The sequence below is a fragment of the Aspergillus melleus genome, assembly GCF_016097325.1.
Source record: "Aspergillus melleus strain CBS 546.65 chromosome Unknown contig4, whole genome shotgun sequence".
NCBI lineage: Eukaryota > Fungi > Ascomycota > Eurotiomycetes > Eurotiales > Aspergillaceae > Aspergillus > Aspergillus melleus.
This window is the reverse complement of record NW_025763373.1, coordinates 577,316-599,693: the sequence shown is the minus strand read 5'-3', so window position 1 is coordinate 599,693 and position 22,378 is coordinate 577,316. Positions and strand designations below refer to the sequence as shown.

At 47.8% G+C, this 22,378-nt stretch overlaps 7 protein-coding genes across 7 annotated transcripts; 3 read left to right on the top strand and 4 right to left on the bottom strand.

Annotated features, from left to right (window-relative positions):
- Positions 1-648: 648 nt before the first annotated feature.
- On the bottom strand, positions 649-2,882 carry LDX57_007149 (ATP-binding protein; the record flags this gene model as incomplete). The annotated part of the gene is made up of 5 exons (XM_046088875.1): positions 649-1,142; positions 1,207-1,419; positions 1,494-1,781; positions 1,841-1,934; positions 1,989-2,882. The coding sequence occupies 5 exons, from the start codon at positions 2,880-2,882 to the stop codon at positions 649-651; spliced, it is 1,983 nt and encodes a 660-aa protein (XP_045944845.1).
- Positions 2,883-3,889: 1,007 nt separating this feature from the next.
- LDX57_007148 (uncharacterized protein) lies at positions 3,890-6,094 on the top strand (the record flags this gene model as incomplete). The annotated part of the gene is made up of 3 exons (XM_046088874.1): positions 3,890-3,898; positions 3,970-4,111; positions 4,188-6,094. The coding sequence occupies 3 exons, from the start codon at positions 3,890-3,892 to the stop codon at positions 6,092-6,094; spliced, it is 2,058 nt and encodes a 685-aa protein (XP_045944844.1).
- Positions 6,095-6,330: 236 nt separating this feature from the next.
- On the top strand, positions 6,331-7,826 carry LDX57_007147 (ankyrin repeat domain-containing protein; the record flags this gene model as incomplete). Its single annotated transcript, XM_046088873.1, has 2 exons — positions 6,331-6,522; positions 6,606-7,826. The coding sequence occupies 2 exons, from the start codon at positions 6,331-6,333 to the stop codon at positions 7,824-7,826; spliced, it is 1,413 nt and encodes a 470-aa protein (XP_045944843.1).
- Positions 7,827-10,033: 2,207 nt separating this feature from the next.
- LDX57_007146 (uncharacterized protein) lies at positions 10,034-10,894 on the bottom strand (the record flags this gene model as incomplete). Its single annotated transcript, XM_046088872.1, has 1 exon — positions 10,034-10,894. One exon carries the CDS (start codon positions 10,892-10,894, stop codon positions 10,034-10,036), a length of 861 nt encoding a protein of 286 aa, XP_045944842.1.
- A 63-nt stretch (positions 10,895-10,957) lies between these two features.
- LDX57_007145 (uncharacterized protein) lies at positions 10,958-11,752 on the bottom strand (the record flags this gene model as incomplete). The annotated part of the gene is made up of 1 exon (XM_046088871.1): positions 10,958-11,752. One exon carries the CDS (start codon positions 11,750-11,752, stop codon positions 10,958-10,960), a length of 795 nt encoding a protein of 264 aa, XP_045944841.1.
- A 5,355-nt stretch (positions 11,753-17,107) lies between these two features.
- Positions 17,108-19,506, top strand: LDX57_007144 (fungal specific transcription factor domain-containing protein; the record flags this gene model as incomplete). Its single annotated transcript, XM_046088870.1, has 4 exons — positions 17,108-17,193; positions 17,254-18,016; positions 18,080-18,679; positions 18,787-19,506. The coding sequence occupies 4 exons, from the start codon at positions 17,108-17,110 to the stop codon at positions 19,504-19,506; spliced, it is 2,169 nt and encodes a 722-aa protein (XP_045944840.1).
- A 389-nt stretch (positions 19,507-19,895) lies between these two features.
- LDX57_007143 (SDR family oxidoreductase) lies at positions 19,896-21,268 on the bottom strand (the record flags this gene model as incomplete). The annotated part of the gene is made up of 5 exons (XM_046088869.1): positions 19,896-20,228; positions 20,277-20,536; positions 20,596-20,779; positions 20,837-21,119; positions 21,168-21,268. 5 exons carry the CDS (start codon positions 21,266-21,268, stop codon positions 19,896-19,898), a joined length of 1,161 nt encoding a protein of 386 aa, XP_045944839.1.
- Positions 21,269-22,378: the final 1,110 nt, after the last annotated feature.

Genomic DNA, 22,378 nt, shown 5'->3' with positions numbered 1-22,378 from the left:
GCTGATATTTTGGGCAGCAGACGCTCCTCTTGGCAGCTACGTTAGGCAGAGTAAAGATGTATGCAGGCTATGAATCGGGTTGTCAAGACCCACCCCGCTTCTGGTCAGCTGCTTCTGTACCGCAGTGACCAAAGGCACATAAGTGGGCATTATGACGCGGCTTGCCGGGCATACATCCTGGGCCAACAGACTTGTTGGTGACCCTAATGCAACAGGTTGCATATCAGTCACTAGAGACTGTAGATCTGTGAGCTGAGCAGATTCACGAGAATACACAGCCAATCAAACCGCCATGCGACTCGTGAGGCTGTGAATCAATCCTACGGTCATATTTCCTCACCGGAACTAAGCCAGATTACAATTTTCGTACGTATCAAAAGCAATCGGAGTAGCTGACATTGTTATAGTATTAGTGGCATGAAACCTCCCTCCTCTTCTCTGCCTCATCGATATGTTCTCGGTATATGCAGCTCTGATAGGCTGGCATAATGATTCCCTCGAAAGGGAATATTCCATTGGAACAAAGCACGAGGTACTCTACCGTGACTTTAGTAGTGGGCCGTAACGACTCGTCGTAATGACATATTCAGACCATCAATACATACAAACATTGAAAAACTAAGGAAAATCGAATAAAGAATGCCAATCTCACCGGTAAAAGATTAAGACATCTCCGTTTCGAAACATCTGATATCGGCGAGACAACACGAGAACTATAATCACTGCGGTGGCTAAGATGGAAAGGACAACATGAATTACCATTCGTAGCATATTGTAGCCTTGGGTCCACTTGGGGTTCGACTCTTGCCAGATCCGTAGCACCATGTCGAGGTGTCTTTGGTTCAGCTTTTGGGATTCGCTTTTTGCAAGCGTGAGAGCAGAGCCAACAGTATTCGATATCTCCCGTCCATTCATCGGGTATTTTGCGAGTGAGTCTGGAAATCTTGCCATGTCGACTTCATTTTCATCTGGAGGTACTTCTTCAAGCCGTGACTTCCAGAGCTGTCGACGAGCTGTTTGATCGATCTCAGGATAATGGAGCATTAGGTGGACTCGCGATTTGATTGCCCCATCAAAGGATTCTGCCCGGTTGGAAGTCAGAAAGATTATCCCCTGGCAATATTCCAATCGCCGAAGGAAAACTAGGCGAGATATTAGCGAGTCTCATGGAAGTGAAACATAGTTTATTGGGGAACCTCAGAATACCTGCGACTAAAGCGTTTCTTTCTAGATTCGCCCGCGCACCGCTTTCTCTTTTTTCCAGGAAAACATCGGCTTCATCAATGAGTAAGACTGCTTTCCAACTGGTCGCGTATTCGACAATCTTTTTCACATTGTCTTCAACAGCCCAAAGTTCATATCCTAGCTCCCCGGCGGGGAACACAATAAGTGGCTTGTTGGTTTCTTCGGCAACAGCGGCTGCACGAGTGTTAGACCGATGTATATATGGATATAATCTGATCTTGCAAGCAAGTAATGCATCAGCAACCTACCGGCTGTAAGTGTTTTGCCTGTTCCTGGTGAACCATGAAGAACTACTACTAGCCCTTTCCCTTTCAGAATGATTTCATGACGGGCATTTGATCCGTATGAGTGATTAGACACCAAGGACCTCAAAAGCTGTTTCTGTGGTTCGGCTAATAATAGACGGTTGAACATGTTATTGTCCCATTTCACGTCACTCAGATTATTGAGAAAAAACCGGGACCATTTCCTCATATCCAGCGAGTACCCATATACATATGGTGGATATAGCAAATCGGTATCGGCTTCATCAATGCCTGTTTCAGAATTGCGTGAGTGAGGTATTTATTAAGAGCCTGCCCAATGACAAACGTACCTTCATCGTCATAGTCCCATGTTTGAAGAGTCGGCCGCATAGCCTCGTGCTCTTCAAAAAAGGGTTTGTTGTCTATGACCACTCGACCGGCTGTCTTGGGTACTTCAGTCAGCATACTCGACAATATATTGACTTCGTGGAAGCATACTGTACACGGGTAGGTTTTGGGATCCCATATCTTAGTGTTGTCGACAACCAGACACATACCCTCATAGTAATGAGGACGCCCATGCTGCAATCTCTGATATGTTTCTCCTCTGCTTTTAAGAGTTGATTTTAATGTCTCGGAATTGGAGTGTCGCTCCAGGGGAGATACCGAAAGCTTTCTAATTGTAGTAGGTGCACTCCCAGGAAACTCCTTATCACGGAATATTTCCAGGGTCTTCACTACCTTCCATTCTTTTTCCCCGTCATGAATAGAATGCGAACATTCGAGCGCCAGGTATTCGCCCTTTTGATAATGCTTTCGGTAGGCCGTGTTTTGTAACCACAAGAGCCACTCCTGGTCGTATACACGAGTGAGTACAAAAGTTCCCGGTTTGAAGACCGCCCAGAGAAGATCGAATGTAATGAGATCATTGTTCATCAACCTAGCTGCCGCATGACCTCGTTCATGTTCCAGATACTCAAAGAGCAAGTCCAAGTGCTTTCTGAGATTATCATCAGTCGTATATTCACGGAGTGCTCCGAGTTCTGAGCGATGGTGGAACAGCAATGCAAACGGAGATTCGACCTCGATTGAGGGTTTAAATCCAGATCGGTATGACGGATAACATTTGACCTCCTGCTTGAGCGCATCACATAAGAGGGAAGAATTGATGCAAAGCACTTTTTTTGTCAGGATATTCTTCTCGTCGAAGTACTCTGACGAGACCAGTGCGTGTTGCATGTAGGTGGGCTTCTCCCCTTCTACCTCGCTGCCTCTCTCCTTCAGACTGTCTCCCTCCTTCTTTCGTTGTTCGAGGTGCTTTACCTGTAGATCTAGACCGAGATCTGGCGAGACGAGCTCCGGACTGCTCGAGCTGGGCATTGTTTCGTTCATATTGGAGAGGCTGTTGGGAATGGGGAGGGTCGTAGTTGGGGTGGACAAGTTGCCAACTTCATCTTTGGGTCCAGCTTGTAATTTTAATTGCAAGTGAGCCGTGTTGTAATTTTTCGGTAAATTGGCTAAGGAAATAAAAAATTCAAAAGAAAACCTAATAATAGCGAGTCAGGTGGGGGGGGAGAGAAAGAGGACTCAGTATTCGTGTTGGGGGGGGGGTGGTGTTGTTTGCAATCTACGGTGTAGTCCATAATTCTGCGCCAGGTGGCTGTATTTCATTCTAGTCCCCCTATCAAAAGCCCAGCGAACACAAATATGCATGATTGCGGGGCTGTAAGAAATTAGAAAGCGACAGTCAGCGTAGAATAGAAAAAGCAATACTGAAGGTTCAGCTTTGATGTAACATGTCTACATTACAGGTCACTTCAGACATCCTCCAGTCAAGTGTACATATGTGAGTGTTTATTTTTGTAACTTTGGAATATTCACCTCTTCCCCTGCTTTAATCATGAAATGAGATCCCTTTAATCTTCCGGTGAGAGAGATTGATCAACTACCTAACAGAGCAGTCTGACTTCGGAGCGTATTAAAAATCCCGTTATAGAAGCGTGGTGGACACTAGTAAGTCATCCATGGCAACATATCATTCATACCTTTTCTTCTATTGAAGAACTTCCTATTTCATGAAATTCCCAGGTAGTATTCTGGGCTGACATCCTGTACACCGTGTATGTGCCGCGTAGCCGGGGTCATTCTACAGCCTGGGGGTTTCGGCGACTTGGCAAGTTGGCTGCGCTACTCCAGCGACAATTAAGCGCCTCAGTGCGACCGTGAGACACATACAGGATGTGATAGGAGATTCACTACCCATTTGATTAGCTCCGACACTCATTCATCATTAAAGAATAGTATTTTTACTAGCCCTGTTATCCGCCTTTACCAAATAATCACACAGTTAGCATCCAGAGGACCTGAAACATACTTTCTAGGTATTGTAGAGTCAAAGGATGCCCTTGGTAAGTTATCTTGTTGACATAACACCTCGACTTGTGATCATGCTCTAAAGCAATTCTTGAATCATGACTAGAATGGACCATTCGATATTTCGAATCCAGCATCTATTGCTGCAGACAGCCTTGTCAATTTGGAAGCTATAAAAGGGAAAAACTCGCTCATTACTGGTAAACATGAAGGACCTGTAAATATAACCTACAACCTCAGCCCCCACGGTATGCCACCTCCACCAGATCTTGCAGAGAGAAATACGCCTGGTTTCTAACGTGGAATGACTTGATCATTATCCAGTCCCGAAGACTACCCAGGACGATGTTTATGATAGTCTTATAAAAGCCCTTGCTGTTCATACGCCGCGCGAGCATTTGACAAAGATAAAACGTGTCAAACCCCATGCTCCCGGAACGTGCAAATGGCTGGTAAATTCTGCAGACTACCAGCAATGGCGAGACGGAGATTCTCCTCAGATTATGTGGTTGAATGGGGGTCCGGGAATGGGCAAGACCATACTCTCGACATATTTGATACAGGATCTTCAAGAATTGACGCCACCTGGCTACAAGGGAGAAGTGGCCGCGGAGGAGGAGAGGGATCCGAAGGCCCAGCGTGTGGCATTTTACTTTTGTGATTCTACGGACTCCAGAAGGAACAACATGGAAGGCATTTTGGGTGGCCTGTTACGGCAACTTCTCGAACACCAAAAACCCATCTTTTCAAGGGGCAGAGGTGTTCAGCTTGGGGAAATAGAAAGCATGTTTCGCAACAAGGACTACGATGGACTGTGGACATTCTTTAGAGATATTCTGAATGACATCTCTGACAAGATCTATCTTATCATCGATGGCCTTGATGAATGCAGTCCGGCACATACGAAGCGTTTTGTTGAACTGCTCGGGGCAGAGGTGCGGGGGAATGGAATTGGCACTCATGTGAAGATTTTAATATCGAGCCGGCCCGACGAATGTATTCAACAGCACATCGAAAGTCTTGCAATACGCCTAAAAGTCAGTCCGGGGAAGGTGGGGAATGATGTGACCAGAGCAATAGAGCATAAGCTCGACAAACTGAACCTCGATCAGACCGTAGGGTCAGACATACGCAAAAGGATTGAACATGCTCTCATCGAGAAATCTGAAGGAACATTTCTTTGGGTTGACTTGGTTGTTGAAAACCTCATACCAAACATTTCATCTGACCAGAAGCTGGAGGACATCTTGGAAGAACTTGGAAAGCTACCCCGAGGACTGGACGAAGTCTATGATAAGATCCTAGCTAGGATCTACATAAAGCAACCGAAGCAAGTTGACTTTGTTCTACCTTTCGTCGCAATAGCAAAGAGGCCACTTAGAGTGGATGATATCGACATGGCATTTGCATTGTGGAACGATCCCTCAACCCTCAACCCGATGCCCAAGGTTCGCATTCTCGATGTTCATAAATCATGTCTCCCGCTTGTCTTCCATGATGAAGGATCGAAAACTGTCAGTCTGATTCATTCTTCCGCAAAGGATTATCTGTTAAGCTATAGGCCGCAGAAATTGCTGGGAAGGTTGTATTATACATGCTGTTTCCTATTTACCCTTGCTGGCTTGGTCCATCAATACTTTCTCTTTCTTTCTATACTTTGCTTGGCTTACCAAGTTCGACGCATTCCTACTCGATCTATTCTATCAATGTCGGCCCTGGCCGATTCGATTTTACAGCTTGAGAACTGGAAAGCTCTTGTCGACGGGATTCGGGGCCATCCTTACCCATTTGCTACTGTTAGGAACCTTCGGATCGGTTCAGACCAAGCCAACTTTATTGCCTTGCGTGTCTGTCTGGCATGTTTAGGTAATGAAGAATTCGACCATGGAAGAAAGATTATTCAACGCGAGGATGGAAACAGGCTTATTCCCGTTTTCAAAACGCTGGGGCTATCCGAGTCCAATGGCTTTGTCGACTACGCGGCATGGTTCTGGCAGGACCATGTCTTAGAGATGGACCCGGCGGTCGCGGTTAAATACCTCAGGAAGGTTCCTGGCCTAGCTGCTTTTGGAACCTTACGGGACAGTCTCTTGCTGTCTGCTGGGAGGCACGGTCATGATGGCGTTTTGAGGTTTTTGGTCGATGAGGTGGGAGCTCGGCTCAACGTTGTTGATTCTCATGGAGATACAGCTCTACACCTGGCGGCACTCGGTGGGCATCTTCCGCTGTAAAGTTGCTCCTGAGATACGGTCTGGATCTACATACCAAGAACAACATTGGGGCCAAACCCATTCACTATGCAGCCCGATCCGGCCGCATGGAAACATTCCAGTACCTACTTACTCAGCGCCATCATGCAAATTATTACGGTGAGATGAGTAGCGTAATCACTCAATATCTTGTCCGCCCTCTCAGTTGGCTATCTACCCATCTGGGATCATCCACACCCACCCAAGTTGACTATGAAATGCCTGATAGCGATGGGGCGACATTGATTGCCTGGGCGATTGGAGGTGGCTCTAAGGAAATAGTGCGGTTTTTACTTCTTCACAACGTCAAAACAAATTATGTCTATCAGGTAAGTATTGCAAGAGATTTTACCTTGGAAAATGGTCTAGAGAGCCTGCTCGGAGAAGTCGGTGACCTGATTAGTCACATGGTAAGTCTGATTTGTTTGATCTTGTACAGTGCATTTATAACACTTTTATAAAGGCTGGCCACTAATATGGCCCACTTTACTAGCTAGAGATGACCCCATTATCCTTAGCTGCAAGCAAGGGAGATCAGTCTATAATCAAGCTGCTACTCGCAAACGGGACTGACCGGCATTTTGGAGATACAATCGGTTGCACCGCTGTTTTCTGGGCTGCTAAACGCGGCCATAGCTCATCACTTAAGCTATTGGCTACCGACAGCACAGATTGCAAAAAGCAGCTGCAAATTGCAATTATAAGAGGCGAAGAGCTGGCGGTAGCAAACCTGGTTGAATCGGGCATCGTCGATCTCAACATGCCAGGCCCTACGGGGGTAACGCCGCTTGGTGTAGCTGCTTACGGAGACAATGAAACTATAATGGACTCACTCCTTCGACTGAGCGTAATTCAGCCAGATCTGAAAGACCATTTTGGAATGACACCACTGGCAACTTCAGCGTTGTTTGGCAAACACAAAATGATCCGCCAGCTTCTCAATTCGGGGAGAGTGAACGTGAATTCGATCAATGATTTTGACCTTCCACCCGTTGCTCTGGCAGTGGCCCTCGGTCACCAGACTGCTGCAAGGACCATCCTTGAGTTTAAGCAGGTCGATATGCGTCAGAAGGATAGCTTGGGCAGAACCATCACGGCCTTAGCTGCCGTCGGCGGTAATAAAGCAATATTCGACATGCTGTCTCAATATGGCCAGCCTTATACTGTTGAGGACAAACTTGGAAGGACGCCCCTCTTCTATGCAATAAAAGGGGGTAACCATAGAATTGTCCAGTCCATCCTCTCTCACTCTAGAGTCTCTGTTGAAGTGAAAGATGCCTTTGGTGCACTACCTCTCTCCATGGCAGCCCGGTTTGGGGATACTGCATCCGCAGCACTACTTCTAAGAGAAAATGCGGCGGCTCAGCTGCGCAGCAGAGACATGTTTGGACGAAGCCCACTTGCATGGTGTGCGATTGAGGGTCATACTTCTACTAGAGACTTTCTGCTTCAGAAGTGTAGGGAACTTGGTATCCGCACTGGTGATGAGACTTTGCCTCCTGCGAATCGGCGGATGAGGCGCTTCAAATGGTATCATAACTATTGTGATATATGCTTTCTCTACCTAGGACACCGAGAGCCTTACTATACCTGTGGCAAGTGCTTCAATGGGTTATTTTCTATTTGCTGTGAGTGTCGTACCCGGTTGCGTCCACAGCCAGGATGTTTGCAGGATTTTCACAGAATTGTCCTTCGCAGCCCATCAAATGATTGAATCTCTGCCAGGGGTTAGATAATCTGGGTTTGACAGCTGGGGATTCGTGGGTCGTCATAGCTTCAGTAGTGGTTGCCACAACGATTGAACTCTTGGTTATAGTGTTTCACGCTACATTGTTAAGTCCGTCCACCCTAACTCTAGAGGCTCTTTTCAAGCGAAAGATACCTTTACCTGCCTTTGGACTCAGCAATCTACGATAGCGACATTTGGAGCATTGATGGACTCCAGAATCACCAGTTTATATTCCTTCTATGCCACCGCGAGATCTGTACCAATGTGCAATCTTCCTCACACGCATCGTTCAAAGGGGCAAACCATACTATGTCCTGGGGGGCCTTGCCTGTATCAATGCTCGAATGACTACTACAACCACGTAAGCCGTTAATCTCGCGGGTCCATATGCGTGAAGGAGATACGGAGTGCTTATCGAGACATATCTAGTGTTCTCTTCCAATATGCGTACTATTTTCACATTCCTTATTGATGTTGGTGGTATGATTGCCAGCCTCTTAGATGCAGCTGGAAGTCTTGTCAGGCCCAGAGGCTCTTCGATTGAAGGCTTGAGCACCTGGAACAGCATGACTCGCCGAATGAGTGCAAATGGATTTAGAGGCATGTTGGACATTTTTATCCATCGGTGAACCGGAAGATTCGAAGTAGGCAGAACATCCACTACAAGGCCCTTCAGCAAGGTATGGGCCAGGGTCTCAAAGAATGGGTCAAATAGCTTCATCCCCGGAAGAAGGGGTAGGCACTAGTTAGATCTAGATTATGTAATGAACCCTTGCTTGTGATCAGGTTCAAACATCCTAATTCACTTGAAATTACCCCTCATGCCCGAATTTGAGATTCTTATCTGATTCGTCTATTGTTCATAAACCCAACGCGACCCAAAGGACAGAAAATCATCCATTGACTAAGCTAAAAGAGTAGACCAAAGCATGATGATCACTCCATAAGGGATTATCCTCGGCGGGCCCACTGAGTTGTTTCGGCTCTAATGTCTTGATATCGTGAGATCGCAGCCCGAGAATACCAATCTTATCAAGCCGATTGGGAGGAAATGGTTGTTCTCCATCTAGTCCCCAAGTATAACCGGGTTCCTCGGGCCGAAGAGATGTCCAAGCATCCACTAAGCCGTTCATTTCTAGAAGACCATTGTCCTCATCAAGAACTGGATTGAAGTCACCTGCGACTAGCCCCTGACCTATGGTGCGAAGGAGGGATGCAACAATAGATAGCTGCTTGGGTCGATGGGAAGGCTTGATTGGCAAAGAATCTAGGTGAACATTTACTAGTCGGATTCGTGTTGGTGTAGGTCCCTTACGCGAAGGAACGAAGATATCACAGCAGAGGGCGTCCCTAGCAAAGTGACTAGGGAATTTGACCCTCCAGATTGGTCCTATGGTCGTGATTCTTGTCAAGCGCGCTTTAGACAGTAAGGTCATTGTCGCAAATGATTGGATGCCCCATGATGTGTCGTCACATTCGCTTGAAAGCCAATGTTCGCGAACACGGTCGTCTCTCAAGATTTGTTGGAGGGCTGTCCTTGACACTTCTTGGAGGAAAACAATATCTACCTCGGGATCTAACCCCATAATAGAGGTGATGATGTCTGTAACGCGTTTCTCAGTTTGGGGCGATGTTGCATCGATATTCCACGTCAGCAGGACAAGCGGTGTATCGCCATCCCCATCTGGCTCTGCTGGGCTATTTGGATTGATGTCTGAGCGAGTGGCAGTCGAACTTTGGACAGGGTCAAAATTATGCCAGGACTGGAATTTTGGGGAGGCGTATGCCCCAGATGGAAGTGGCGTTCCATGTTTCCAGGACAGGAATTCTGTTTGCGCACGCGTGAAGAGATCCATACGGTGGATGCAGTGGTGCTGGATGGCTACCGACGACGAGGAAGTTCAAGGCCGCTGGCTTCACCAGCGGCGGCTAATACAGCAGGCGATTGTGACCCCTTGCGCATTTGATGATTATATCAGCTCCCCATCCACAGTCAGCCAATCGCCTCAGTTCGGAGACAGCATGGGCATCAACTTTTTACCTTTATCTGATGTTACAATGTTACGGAAAACTGGTTTCCAATGCTAATTCAGTGCTGTCAAACCATCTCATATTAGGCCAATTCGAATGTTTTTAGAGTTACGATGGTGCTATATACTGTACATGTTTGAGCAGTCTATCTTGGGTTTTGCTTATTCTGGGACGATAGGGATCTGTACATAGGACTGATACTTTCCACCGGTGTGTATAATATGAGATCCAATGTTGTTGCCAGTAACCGTTGTACCAGACTGTGCCGAAATCACCAACCGGAGCTTCTGTCCGGCGTGGAAGAAGTATGAATTCGGGGTGAAAGCAACATCAATGGGAACAATCTCACCCTCGCTGAGCTTTTGCGGGGCCTTGAAACTCTGGACCGGGAAATAAGGCGTCGATAATTTCTTGTCGAGGGCCCGAAGAGATACGCGAAGGCGGGCTTGTGTCCCATTTGTAGCACCGGCGGCAGATTCACATCCCTTCTGAACATCCACAGTGCAAGCTGGTAGGGGTGCGAGGAGGTTTCCGTGCTGGTCAAGCTTCTCGAGTGTGAGGAATAAGTCCATATCGGCGAAGCCATCTGCTTCGACGAAGATGTGACCCGAGAAGTATCCGACGAGCTGGGTATCGTTGGTGAAGGTTGTAACAAAAGTTGCGTTACCGGTGGTGACATCGTAGGCTGCCTTGCTTTCAACGGATGAGGGTCGATGAAGGAGAGTCCTGTGACTAGCATCGAGATATAGCTTCTCATACTGAGTAGTTTCGATAGGCCAGTCGTTGTAGTACCCTCTGCGATTTGAGCCACCAGCATCGGTCATTGCGGCACGCACACGAGGCGTTAGATCCCAGCCATTGTTGATCCCCTTGAGGTAGTAATCTAGGAACTGAAGCGCATCCTCCTCCCACAAGGGATTGTACTCATCGTTCCACTCTTGGGTATCATCGATCCGAAGCCACTTCTCCTTTGAGCTTATCCGGCGGAAGCCTTCCAAGGCACCCTTGATGTGGAGTGGCATTATGTTATCCGAATCGACATAAGCCGGCACAGTGACTTTCTCCAAGTCCACGCTTTTGTCTTCCTAGTAGGCATTCATAAATGGATACACGCTGGTCATGAGGTCGGGTCGCTCTACTTTCCCGTTTCCTGGTAAATTCTCACCAACACTTTGCGACATTTGCACATCCGGAATTCCACCCCACATGACATTATCGCGATAGAAATCACTAAAGCCATCCCAGGGAACAATGGCTGTGAGATGAGGAGGGTTCAGTGCAGCAACGAACCACTGAGTGATTGCAAGCCAAGATGCCCCGATACTCGCGACCTTCCCAGTGCTCCACGTCTGTTCTGCAATCCACTCAATAACGTCGTATCCGTCGTGGGCGTCGACCGAGCCAAAGAAGTGAATGTTCCCTTCTGATTGATAGGCACCGCGGTTATCCGGGTTGACAACAGCATAGCCACGACACGCGTAGGTAGCGGCATCCGCCCCTTCAAATTTTGCGTAACCGGAAAACCAATTGGGGCTGACGCCACTGGGTACGCTGGAAGGAGTCGTTTTGCCGTAGGGACTGAAATTCACGAGAGTCGGGAAGGGGCCAGACTGATTGGCCGGCAGGAATATGTCGGTGTATATAACGGTGTTGTCACGCAGAGTGATGGGGACATCACGTTTTTGAATAAGGGCGCAAGGTAAGGGCTTCCTGGCAGGAGGTGCTGTCGTGTTTTTGGGAAGCAAAATGTCTTTACGACCGAAGTCGTAAGAGGGAACGGACGATGCGTTGGTGAAAATGACATGCCAGTCAGGGGGGTACTCTGCGACAGCCAGGCAAAGACTGGCGTATGAAGCCAAAAGAAGAAGAAAGCCCAACATTCCGAACCAAATTCAAGCCTAAAGGTAGGCAAAACTGCTTTTCCAACTTGATATTGCCAGACTATAGATTCGATACCTGGTCTCGGGGTGTCGAAGCAGTATTTATACGACACCCCAAGGCCCATCTGACTAAGGCAGGTGGCATCTCTCAATGTATACGGAACTAACGCAAATATTAAAACATCACTGCCTGGTAGAACATATTCTCTAGCGGCGCCATCGCAGTTCTTCCCCCGTTTCCAAGTTTTACTCATCTCGGTTACGGGTAGCGGCGCTCAGAGGGTATGCATTGACCAAGCTTTCTCATCAGGTACCAGGACTGAAGGCCCTGCTGCTCCATGCAATTGGTGCAGAATCTCCCTGCATTACGGAGCATAGGCAGAGGTGTATATGGAACCGAGCCCCTGTCCGGCTGAAGGCGAGGGCTCGGAATTAAGTGGGTCGGATTTATGTTGATCGGAATTATGTGGGTCTGGGGATTCGGCTGTGCAACTTTTGTAGCCGGTTTAGATCCCGGCATTTTCGCAATGGGTGCATACTACATGGCCTTCGGGCATTTGGATGTCTGGAAATACAGCAGCTTGAAACAATGTTGCTGCTATAATAGGAGGCGCTCATGGGTTTCAGGCAACCACGTTGTAAAAATATCCATCACCCCGTCCCACAACGGGTTAGACGAGAACGAGAGTAATGTATAAGACCGATAGCATGACTCCATCTTACCTTGACATACTCTAGACTTTCCCGCATTGATTCTCATTCTCTACGCCCAGGCCTTACGAGCAGAGTTATCGCGTATCTCAACTATGGCTTCAGTAAGGTATATGGGCTTGTATAATTATGAGCCATCATTTGCCGCAACTGTTGTTTTTGCTGTGCTATTCGCCTTGACTACAGTGGTACATGCAGCGCAATTATGGAGATCGCGAGCTTGGCTCTTGATACCGTTCTTGGGAGGTGGATTGTGTAAGTGCTCCTATTGAGAGTGAACAGACCAAGTACTAACAATATCCAGTTGAGATTATTGGTTACATTGCAGCAAGTTGACACGTTGAATACCCCTTGACTATCCAAAAACCCCAGATACATTGAATATACAGCGCTCAGTCTCGGCTCAACAAGCTCCGAATTATGCATCGGCTCCTGCAATCACGCAAACTCTTCTCATTCTGGTTGCACCCTCATTGCTTGCAGCCAGTATATACATGGTATTTGGAAGGATAATAACCTGGTCTGAAGGGGAAAGGTTTTCCATTGTTCGGCCCAACTGGGTTACAAAGGTGTTTCTCATCGGCGATATCGTATCATTCTTTGCCCAGGGTGCTGGTGTGTTTGCAGTTTACCCTCATCCTTTCACATTCCCTTCGCCAACCATTGCTATCAACGTGCTGACCCATTCAGGCGCGGCCACTCTCCAAAGTAGTTTTACAAACGGTCAACGGCTGATCAAAATCGGCTTAGTCGTGCAGGTCATCTTTTTTGGCTTGTTTCTGTTTTGCGCCGCATTCTTCCATTTCAGGATTCGAAGGCATATGAGGACCAATAAGGTCTCAAGCGCAAAACCGTGGGAATCGCAACTTGTGGTGTTATACATAGCCAGCGTCTTGGTTTTTCTTCGATCTGCATTTCGTTTAGCCGAGTTTGTGGGCGGTGAGGATGACGTTCTGCTGCAACACGAATATTATGTATACATCTTTGACGCTGTTCTGATGTTATTTACCATGTTGCTTTTCAATGTTTTCTATCCGTTGGCTGGTCAGGGTGGAGACTCGTCCCCGAGGAGTGTATTCTTACGGAATCTATCTCAGGATTGTCCGGAATAAGCTCTCCGGGAGAACGAGTCATCAAAAACATGTGAGAGATAGAGCCGCTAGGGAAGGGAGATTTCTCCCGGTCATTGCATCAGAACACATGCCTTGTCCCAACATAGTAAGCAGAACAATTGATAGCTGTAAATGTTACATGCTTCTTTGAGGGCGTACCCGTCGTCAATAGATCCGGCCCTACGAAGTCAGCTGCTCGAATTCGAGACTTTCCTCGATATGCCCATATATCACCAACTTCATGTTGACCGACGAAACTAGCAACAATTCTGATGTGGATTATTTCTGGAGGAAGGTTTCTGCAGATCACTCAACCGACATTAGTGGTTGATAGAGGGGGGTTCTCTGGCCGTGCCCGTTTGGAAGGCTTTCTATGAAAAACCTTAACATTACACCTCAGCTCCCCTTCCCAGAGATCCGGATCCAGTCTTTGAAGCAATGAGAGCTGTCTATGTTATCAGATGTCTGTTCCGTAAAATGGTGGCAAATAAGACTACTACTCGGTGTAGTGCTCCGGTCTCGGACGATTCCCGAGGGAGCGAAAAACCTCGGACTTCTTTTCCCATTTCAGTCTTGATTCTTGGCATCTTAGGCAACCTCCTGCTGAGTGGACATCAACGAACTTGATCCCTGTTTCTTTTTCTTCACCCAAACTTCGGGCCGTTCATCAAATCATGGAGGCATGCAAAACATCCTACGCCACTAAGGCTTGCGAATCATGCCGGAAGCGAAAAGTGAAATGCGACAGTGCGGATCCTTGCGGTCGGTGTAGACTTGAGAAACGGCCCTGCTCATATAGAGCTTATCTACGAAAACGACGAAGGGTTGACGGGGACTTGAGCGACTCGAAATGCCTGGAAATCTGGTGTCTATCTACCATTCGCCGCGTGCTTCAGCCCGTCGCCATCAGTCAGTCGACACCATATGGGCTAGCTCGCGCATCGTACGGCTCTACATCGGCAGTTGCCTTGCTGCACCACCTCTACAACGATCTTGCAACTAAATATGAGCTTGGGGATGCCAACGACTCGGTCTTGGATAGCAATGTCGCCATGCATTTCTTTCACTACTCCTCGGTGCTTTTCTCATCTCCCCAAAGCATTCCACCGACGCCATGCCTGACCTTGGGGGAATTGGCAGCTATCCCGACTGACCTATCGAGACTCTCTTTCCATTCTTACTCATCTACCCTCTGGCATTTACTTCCATTACAAGACCTTGACTTTCTGAGAAGCTGCCTCTGTGACGCCTATGGCTTGCCCGGGGGTGTCTGGCGGTTTACTCCCCTGGACCGTGCTAACATGTTTGCCGTTTTGGCCATTGGGTGCACATGTACCCTTTACCATGAGATAGGAGAATATTTCCACAACAGGTCACTTTATTACGCTAGCCGTGTTCCAGACTGTGCGACTATTGAAATGGTCCAACTAAATCTGCTACGGATAAGTTCTCTAGATAGCGTCTTGAAGTTCACCAATGCATCCTAACATATCAGCAGTTTCTACGCCATATATTTCATGCATACCAATCGTCATGAACAGGCGTATACTTCAATGGGGACATCAGTCCGTCACCTTCTTTCTGCTGGGCTTCACAATATAGTATCTGCGTCCAGCTGTCACTCAACGATATCCCGGAGCGAGCTGGAGATCAGGACTTGTCTGGGAGTTTGTGCTTTTGAGCGGTAGGTCTTAGCCCTCTGAACTAGATAAATGTTCTCCTCAAGTAGTACTGATTGCAAGTCAAAATAGGTATCTCTGTATCGTCCACGGCAAACGCCCTTCTCTTCCTACAGGTATCGGCGTGGGAGAATGCGCGTCCTTTCCTCTCCTTTCCGGTATATCGGAATTCTGCGAGGTTGCAGCCGAGATACAACAATGTCAGCAAGAGTCGTTCTCGTCCTTAGGGCTCACTGAAATATGGGAGTCCACCCGTAATTTCCATCTACGACTGGAAGCTATGTCAAAACGATTAACCGAAAGCTGTCACGCTCATTTTGTCGACTGCGAAGAGCGGGAGACAGTGTATCATATGACTGCCATATGTATGCTTCATCTGGCTGAACTCACGGACCTTATAACTGATATCATTATGGTTGAAATAGTGCCGCAATATGCAACATTGATCAATTATCGACCATTTCTCATCGTCCGCATGATTTACCTAAATTCCTTGATGCGTCCAGACACAACTCAATTTTCTTTCAGTAAGAATGGAACCTCACGCCCATCTCACAACCATGAAGGTGAACAGTGGCATTATATGCTACAACAAGGTTCCCACCATGCCGTCGCTGCTGCCAAGTCTATCCTTGAAATTCTCAATCGCATTTCCCAGAGTGTATCATCACCTGTGAAAAATCTCACACCGAATGCCTTTTTCATTGAAAGCGCCAGCTTCTGCCTTGTCATCGATAGCTACTATAGCAATGACCCCAACAAACATGTTGCAGATATCAATCACGGGCTACAGTCTTTGCAGGGCATCGCAAACCGTTCCCCTGTCTTGGCAAGAGGAGCTAGCATTGAAGCCGCCATGCGGGCTACGGGAATCGATGTTTTGACACCTATCTCCAATCATCCTATAACAGCTGCCCTTTCCAGTACTATGGTACAGCCTACTACCAACGCTGCACTCGGTATGGACTTGGACCTTGCCAGACTTTACCGGGAAGCGCAGTCATATGAATTAGCGGACCATGAGCCTACGGGATCCATTAGCTGGATAAATAACTACGAAATGTCGATGTCGATGCCACCGGCAGGCAGTCATGGTGTACCATTTCGACATCTGTAGCCCCGGTGATCATGAAATCGGAACTCAGTAGAGAACTTTCGTATATAGAAACCGTTGTTCAATGGCGCGACACTCAGGATGATCATTTCTCTCCACTAATTTAGCATCGTATTGGGCGGACACCTCGTGTGTGTACTTTCCAATGACGATAGCACAATTGATTTACGCAATTTCTAATGTGGTAACATGCACATAACTTCTCTGGGATTAATGCCGATGATGACTCAGCGCTTATGAAATGTTGGCCTTCCGCCGACGTGTCTCTGCATCTCCAACACCAACGTCCACCTAATCCTGTCATCTTAGCAACACGAGTGCTGATCATCAATGATTTGGTTTAATCTGATACATGCCATTACCTAGAAGCCAAGCAATGTATCGACCCGAATCGGATACTCCCCCTTCAAGCCATGAAGCTGGGGTCCGAAATTCTAGCGGCGCGATCAGCCCCAAACATGACGAGCATCCATCCAAAAGATTGAAAAGGGGCAGTTACGTTTCAAGGGCCTGGTGTGTAAAGCAGCCGGATGATTTAGAGAACGAGATGGCTCTCGCTAACAAAAGCTTGTTTCAAAAGCGCCCAGTGTCAGAGACGCAAGATAAAAGTGGGAAAGACAAAAAGCTAATCCACGCATAGGTAGCTAACCTGTTTGGCTTCTTCCACTAGTGCGATGGATCTATTCCCTGTCAGCCTTGTATGCTCAGATCCCGTGATTGTCGTGTGGTAAAAGTCGATATGCGTCGACAAAATGGGCCTAAACGTACACTGGCTTGCGACAATGATCGAGCTGAACTTATCGACGCTGAAGAGCGACAAGATGAGTGAGTCTCTTCCGTGTCTCTGTGAAACAATCCACTCGTCAAGCTTCTAAATGGATAAAGGCCAACAACAAAGGAGCTGGCCTCTCGATTGGATCGAATTGAGCGTCAATTAAGCGACGTACTTTCTGCAGTCTCTCAACAGTCGTCTGGCTCCACCGCTCCAGAAATGCCTTCTGATCAGATGTCCACAGCTCGTGGGAGTAATGAGCCCAACCCTGCTCACAAAAATGCGTCGAGAAGCTCAGTTCCTGGACACGGTCGGAAGGAAGGATTCCTTGGTGAAACTTCCATCAATCACGCGCTTGAAGAAATTGAGGGCTACTTGAGACATGTCCGAGAGCTTCACCCCCAGCTGGAGACGTCAGCGTCCCGCGAAGAGTCCATAGTAGTCCCATCGTCTCCCAGTAGTAATTCTCGGCGTCCAACTCCTTTGGAAATTCTCAGGTGTCGTGGTATCAGTGCAGATGTGCGACAATGGTCAATATTCCTTCAGATCTTCTGTGATGAGGTGCATGTTTTGTTCCCTTTTCTTCATCTACCAAGCTTATGGACCAAGAATACCACAATGTGGAATCATTATCTCCGCCTACTCTCTGCTAATGACTCGGAGTACACTGCGGACAGCCGATTCATGATTGCCCAAACATGGATCTGCGTTGCTATCGGAAAGTGTACAGCATCGCCTCGCAGTAGTACTCAAGATGGCAAGCATTCTTCCGGTTGGAGTCTATACAGGGCTTCCTTAGATCTCATCGGCGATCTTTTGCATGGTCCCCAAGACTGCTCAGACCAAATGACCGTTTTACAGACTTTTGCTTTGATGGTATGCATTCTCGTTAGTAACCTATGCGTCCAGAATCATGCTGAAGAGATTTTTACCCCACAGGTTGTTTATCTTTTTCGAGTCGATGCAAATGAAAGAGCTGAGAAGATCCTGGCCATTGCAATCTCCCACTCGCATCATTTGGGTCTTCATCGATCTAAGGTGCTTAGCACCATGTCGGCGTTCAACAGTGAGATGTTTAGGAGGCTCTGGTGGTGCCTCTACGTGTTAGACCGGAGATTGGCGATTGAGACCGGTCATCCCATTCTAGTCCAAGATGTTAATGTCGATGTCCCATATCCTCAAAATCTTGGCGATGGCTGGCTCGCCGCTCACCAAGATGATCACATGAGCTGCCTCGACCTGAGTGCCGACATTGATACCGAGGTCAATCGAGACATAGTCACTCCTATCCCGTATCTTGTCGCTACCATACATTACTCGAGGGTGGTGGGGAAAGTCTGGGAGGCCGTATATGGTGCCCGTGGAAGTAATATGGTCCCTAGTGCACCCCTGCTAAACCAATTGGAAAATACCATTTCACGAGCTCAGGCCGATGTCCGACCTGAATTCTCGACTTTGAATAAAGAGTGTCCGCAAGGTTATCACATTACTACCACCCTTCCATGGTGGCGGATCAAACAACAAATGGTTATGCGTATTGTGAGTTCCCCGGTGTATGGTTTTCCTCTTCTTTTCGAATGTTCCCCGGTTTGGAATGGTTTGGAATCCCGATGCATAGAATTAATACTTTGCTCACATGTGTCTAGCGATGGCTATGTCTCCGTCTCCTCATTCGCAAACCAGTATCACGCGGAACAAATCTTTCAGGTTCGCCGGAAAATGATACTACATGTATAAATATTGTACGCGACATACTACAAGAGTTCTCGCAAGTGCCAGAAGCGAAAGCCAAGTCGGCTTTCCCTTTCCTTCACTACCTTGCGGGGGCTACAATGATTTCTCTAAGCTTGATTGCCAGGAAGCCTGAATCCAAATCAACTCTAGGTTCACTTACTCTACAAGCGGCAAGCTCGTTAGAACGCTATTGTCAGAATACATGGGTATCTGGGAAAATGGTTCGGACGGTATGGAAACTGAACCAGATGGTGAAGGCTGTTACGCAAAGCTCCATTTCCCTACAGCCATCTGCGCCTACCGCCCAGCGGTCTTCTACCGGCTTTGCAAGTAACCAGCTCACGAGTGAAGGAACCGGTGTTCGGCATGTGCTTCAAAACACATATCGTGAAAGCAACCCCATTCAAAAACCATCATCGACAGCTCGCACAGCTGCAGGGTCGCCGGGAATTTCAAACCCGATGGATAACTGTGACCCCAGTGCTCCTATTGGCCATACCCAATATCCGCAGCAATCATGCCCGGGAGCAATTACAGATCTGCTGATGACTGATTTCGATTTCGAACAAACCACGCAGGACTTCCCAGTGGGGACCCACTTCTCAGGGAATCAGAGGTACTGGCCAAAGTAATGTTTGAACGTATTCTTTTGACTAACAAGCGGTTTACTGGTCAGATTCATCCCCGCGTTTCCACAGTATATAAGTCAGGACTGGTTGCCATGGCCATATTTCAATGGACAGCCGGTCCCGTCTGTGGACGCAGAGCAAAATTGGCTTCACGAATTGTTCGACGCCGATTTATTAACGCCGCCGACTTTGTAACACCCAACGCTTCGAATAAAAACTGATCCCCCGGTGAATTAATATATTCGATAATTGTTTATTTGATACTGTTCGGGCCAGAAAGACCTTGAACTTTCCTGACACCCTGGAGTAAACCACGCTGTCATAATCAAACTTTATGTCATTTGTCGAGACGTATATATACGAAAGTGAGACTAAGCTGCGCCTCGCTTCCTTCACTGTTCGCCTATGAGTGCAGCATGGCTAGGAAGGACACCGGCATTTTCAAAAGACCGGTAGGTCTCGATCCACGTATCGAACGTGTTATCCGTGCGGGTCCAGCCATATTTTCTTGCTTTGTTGATTGACGAGATTGTCAACCATGATTTTCCTATGGCCCAGTTAAAGAAACCCCAGGTACCCCAATCAAACGCTTCAGATTTTCCCCCGTACTTCTTGACGACCGCCTCCCAGACAGGGCGCTTGTCCTTGGCCCACTCCACCATGTCAATCTCATTGCTGAGGGTTTTGGCTTGGCCGGCTGCCTTTTCGAACTTTGGCTCGGGGACCTGTGCCTGTCAGTATGTAACAACCAGGTAGATGATTGGATGAAATACCTCAACACCAAAATACTTGGCGACATCCTGCCACAGGTACTTCCAAACAAAGACGTCTCCGTTGCAGTGATTGAACGCTTCGTCCTTGCAGTGGTCTTTCGTTGTCGCATACACCGTCAGGTCCGCTAGGCTGGGCGCGTATGAGTTATCATCAATCGAAGTCCAGAAATATTCGTTTCCAGGGAACTGGCCCGGCTGATTGAGCTCGCGGCAAATCAACAGATAGATTGCAATCGTAAGAGCCTCGGACATTCCGTTTGCTATTCCAAATGTGTTAGACAGCAAGAGGGGCTTGGAGACGCAGATTCTAGAGACCCACCGTGAGGAGCAAACCCGTTTATCGCGTTCGGCCGAATGATGTTGTACGACCACGTGTTGCGCCGCTTCTGGACTTCTCGCAGGTAGTCTTCCTGGAAGTAATAGAAGTTGTATCCTTGGTCATCGTATCGAGGGAAGTCTTCCTCCAGAGGGACTTTGACGGGCCCTAGGTGGACACCGTAATACTATTGACAATCAGACCGTGACTTGACGAAAGGGCCAAATGTGAATATGGTACCCACTTTTCCGCCCGTCTGAAGAGACACTCGTTCCAGTTTCGGGCACGCGGTATCCAGCGCATCTATGAAGTTGCGAAACAAGGGAACATTCTTGTCGCGAAGAACCTTGAAATCGTCATCGTGAACGTACGACGTGAAATAGGCATGCGTAACAGGGGCGCAGATGTTCTTCATCTTGCTGACAATGACGTCGATGGGTTCAAGGAAATCGAGTGCGACAAATTCAACCCGAGGGTCAATCCAGTGATTAGCCAAGGGCCGTCTCGAAGACACGATGATTTTGGACCTATATTTTGTTAGTTGCGGCTTGGACGCGACGTAGAATTAGGCTTACCATTCGCTCTTGGGCTGTCTGATCAAATGTTCGACGATTGCGTGGCCACTGATGCCGTTGGCACCAGTGACGAGGGCGACTTTTTCGGGAAGGGGAACCATCGTGATAGTTGTTTTGAAGGGTTGATGTTGAGGTCGAACACTGTTGAAATTCCAGTCTATGTTCGGGACAGTGTTATTCTCTCTGCAAGGCGCTCTACCTCCGGCTTTATATTCCCAGCATCAAACCGCCAGATCATCAGTCACGGAAGTTCGGCATGAGGGTCTCCCATAGAGCATACCCTGCTCTCCATCAAGTCCATTATCCAGCAGAGTGGCCCATATCTCCCGCCGCATCCGCGAGTAAAATCTCTCAAAGACAGACAGATATCGGCACTTCTGGCCGCGGCTTTCTCGGACTTCGAGCAGCACACAACTCATCGGAGTAAGTGATCTGCAACGCCAGGGAGATCGTCACTAGGCGGATGTCTGGGCTCAAAAAGTACCCGTTTCTTTCTGGCTCTTGGGATTGTGGTTGGCTAGAGGAAACAAGATTGTGGGTCATTCAGACGGAATTGCAATTCAAAATTCCGTTGATTTTCCGTGGTCGGGTGTGAGGCGGTAGATGGACGAACTGAACCCTGCTTAGGTTTAGGCGATATCTTGTCCTGGGCTTAGACCTAACATACTTCCCGGTTTGTCTGTTTCTTCTGATATGGTGCGTTTGCACCAGTTACAGCACGTCCTGATTGCCGACTTTGGGATACGATATAGAAATATATCCCCGAGGTCGGGAGAATTAATGGAAAATTGCCCTGTGATTATTTGACCACATGAATCAACTCACCTTAGCACCGACCACGTCTAGACTATCTATCCCTAGATGTCCAGAACACCTTTAAGGCGAGGTTATATTCCGCCTTCCTATCAGACCACTCGGGGCCCCGAAATGGTGCGGGGAAGCCCTGAGGGGGCCGGTCTGGATATGGAGGCCTCTTTTCAACCACCACCGATGCTATCCTACCTCTGTTTTTTATGCAACTATGAAGCATCTAATCTGCGGATCTGATATATGCATCAACCAACGTGGGACGCCATGTGATCTCTGCAAATGCCGACCCCGCAGTATCTGACAGGCTTGGCATGACAACGAGAACACAAATTACCAAAGTTACAATCCCCACAGCGTGCCCCTCCCTACCGTATTGTCACGAGGGGTACGACCCCGCATGG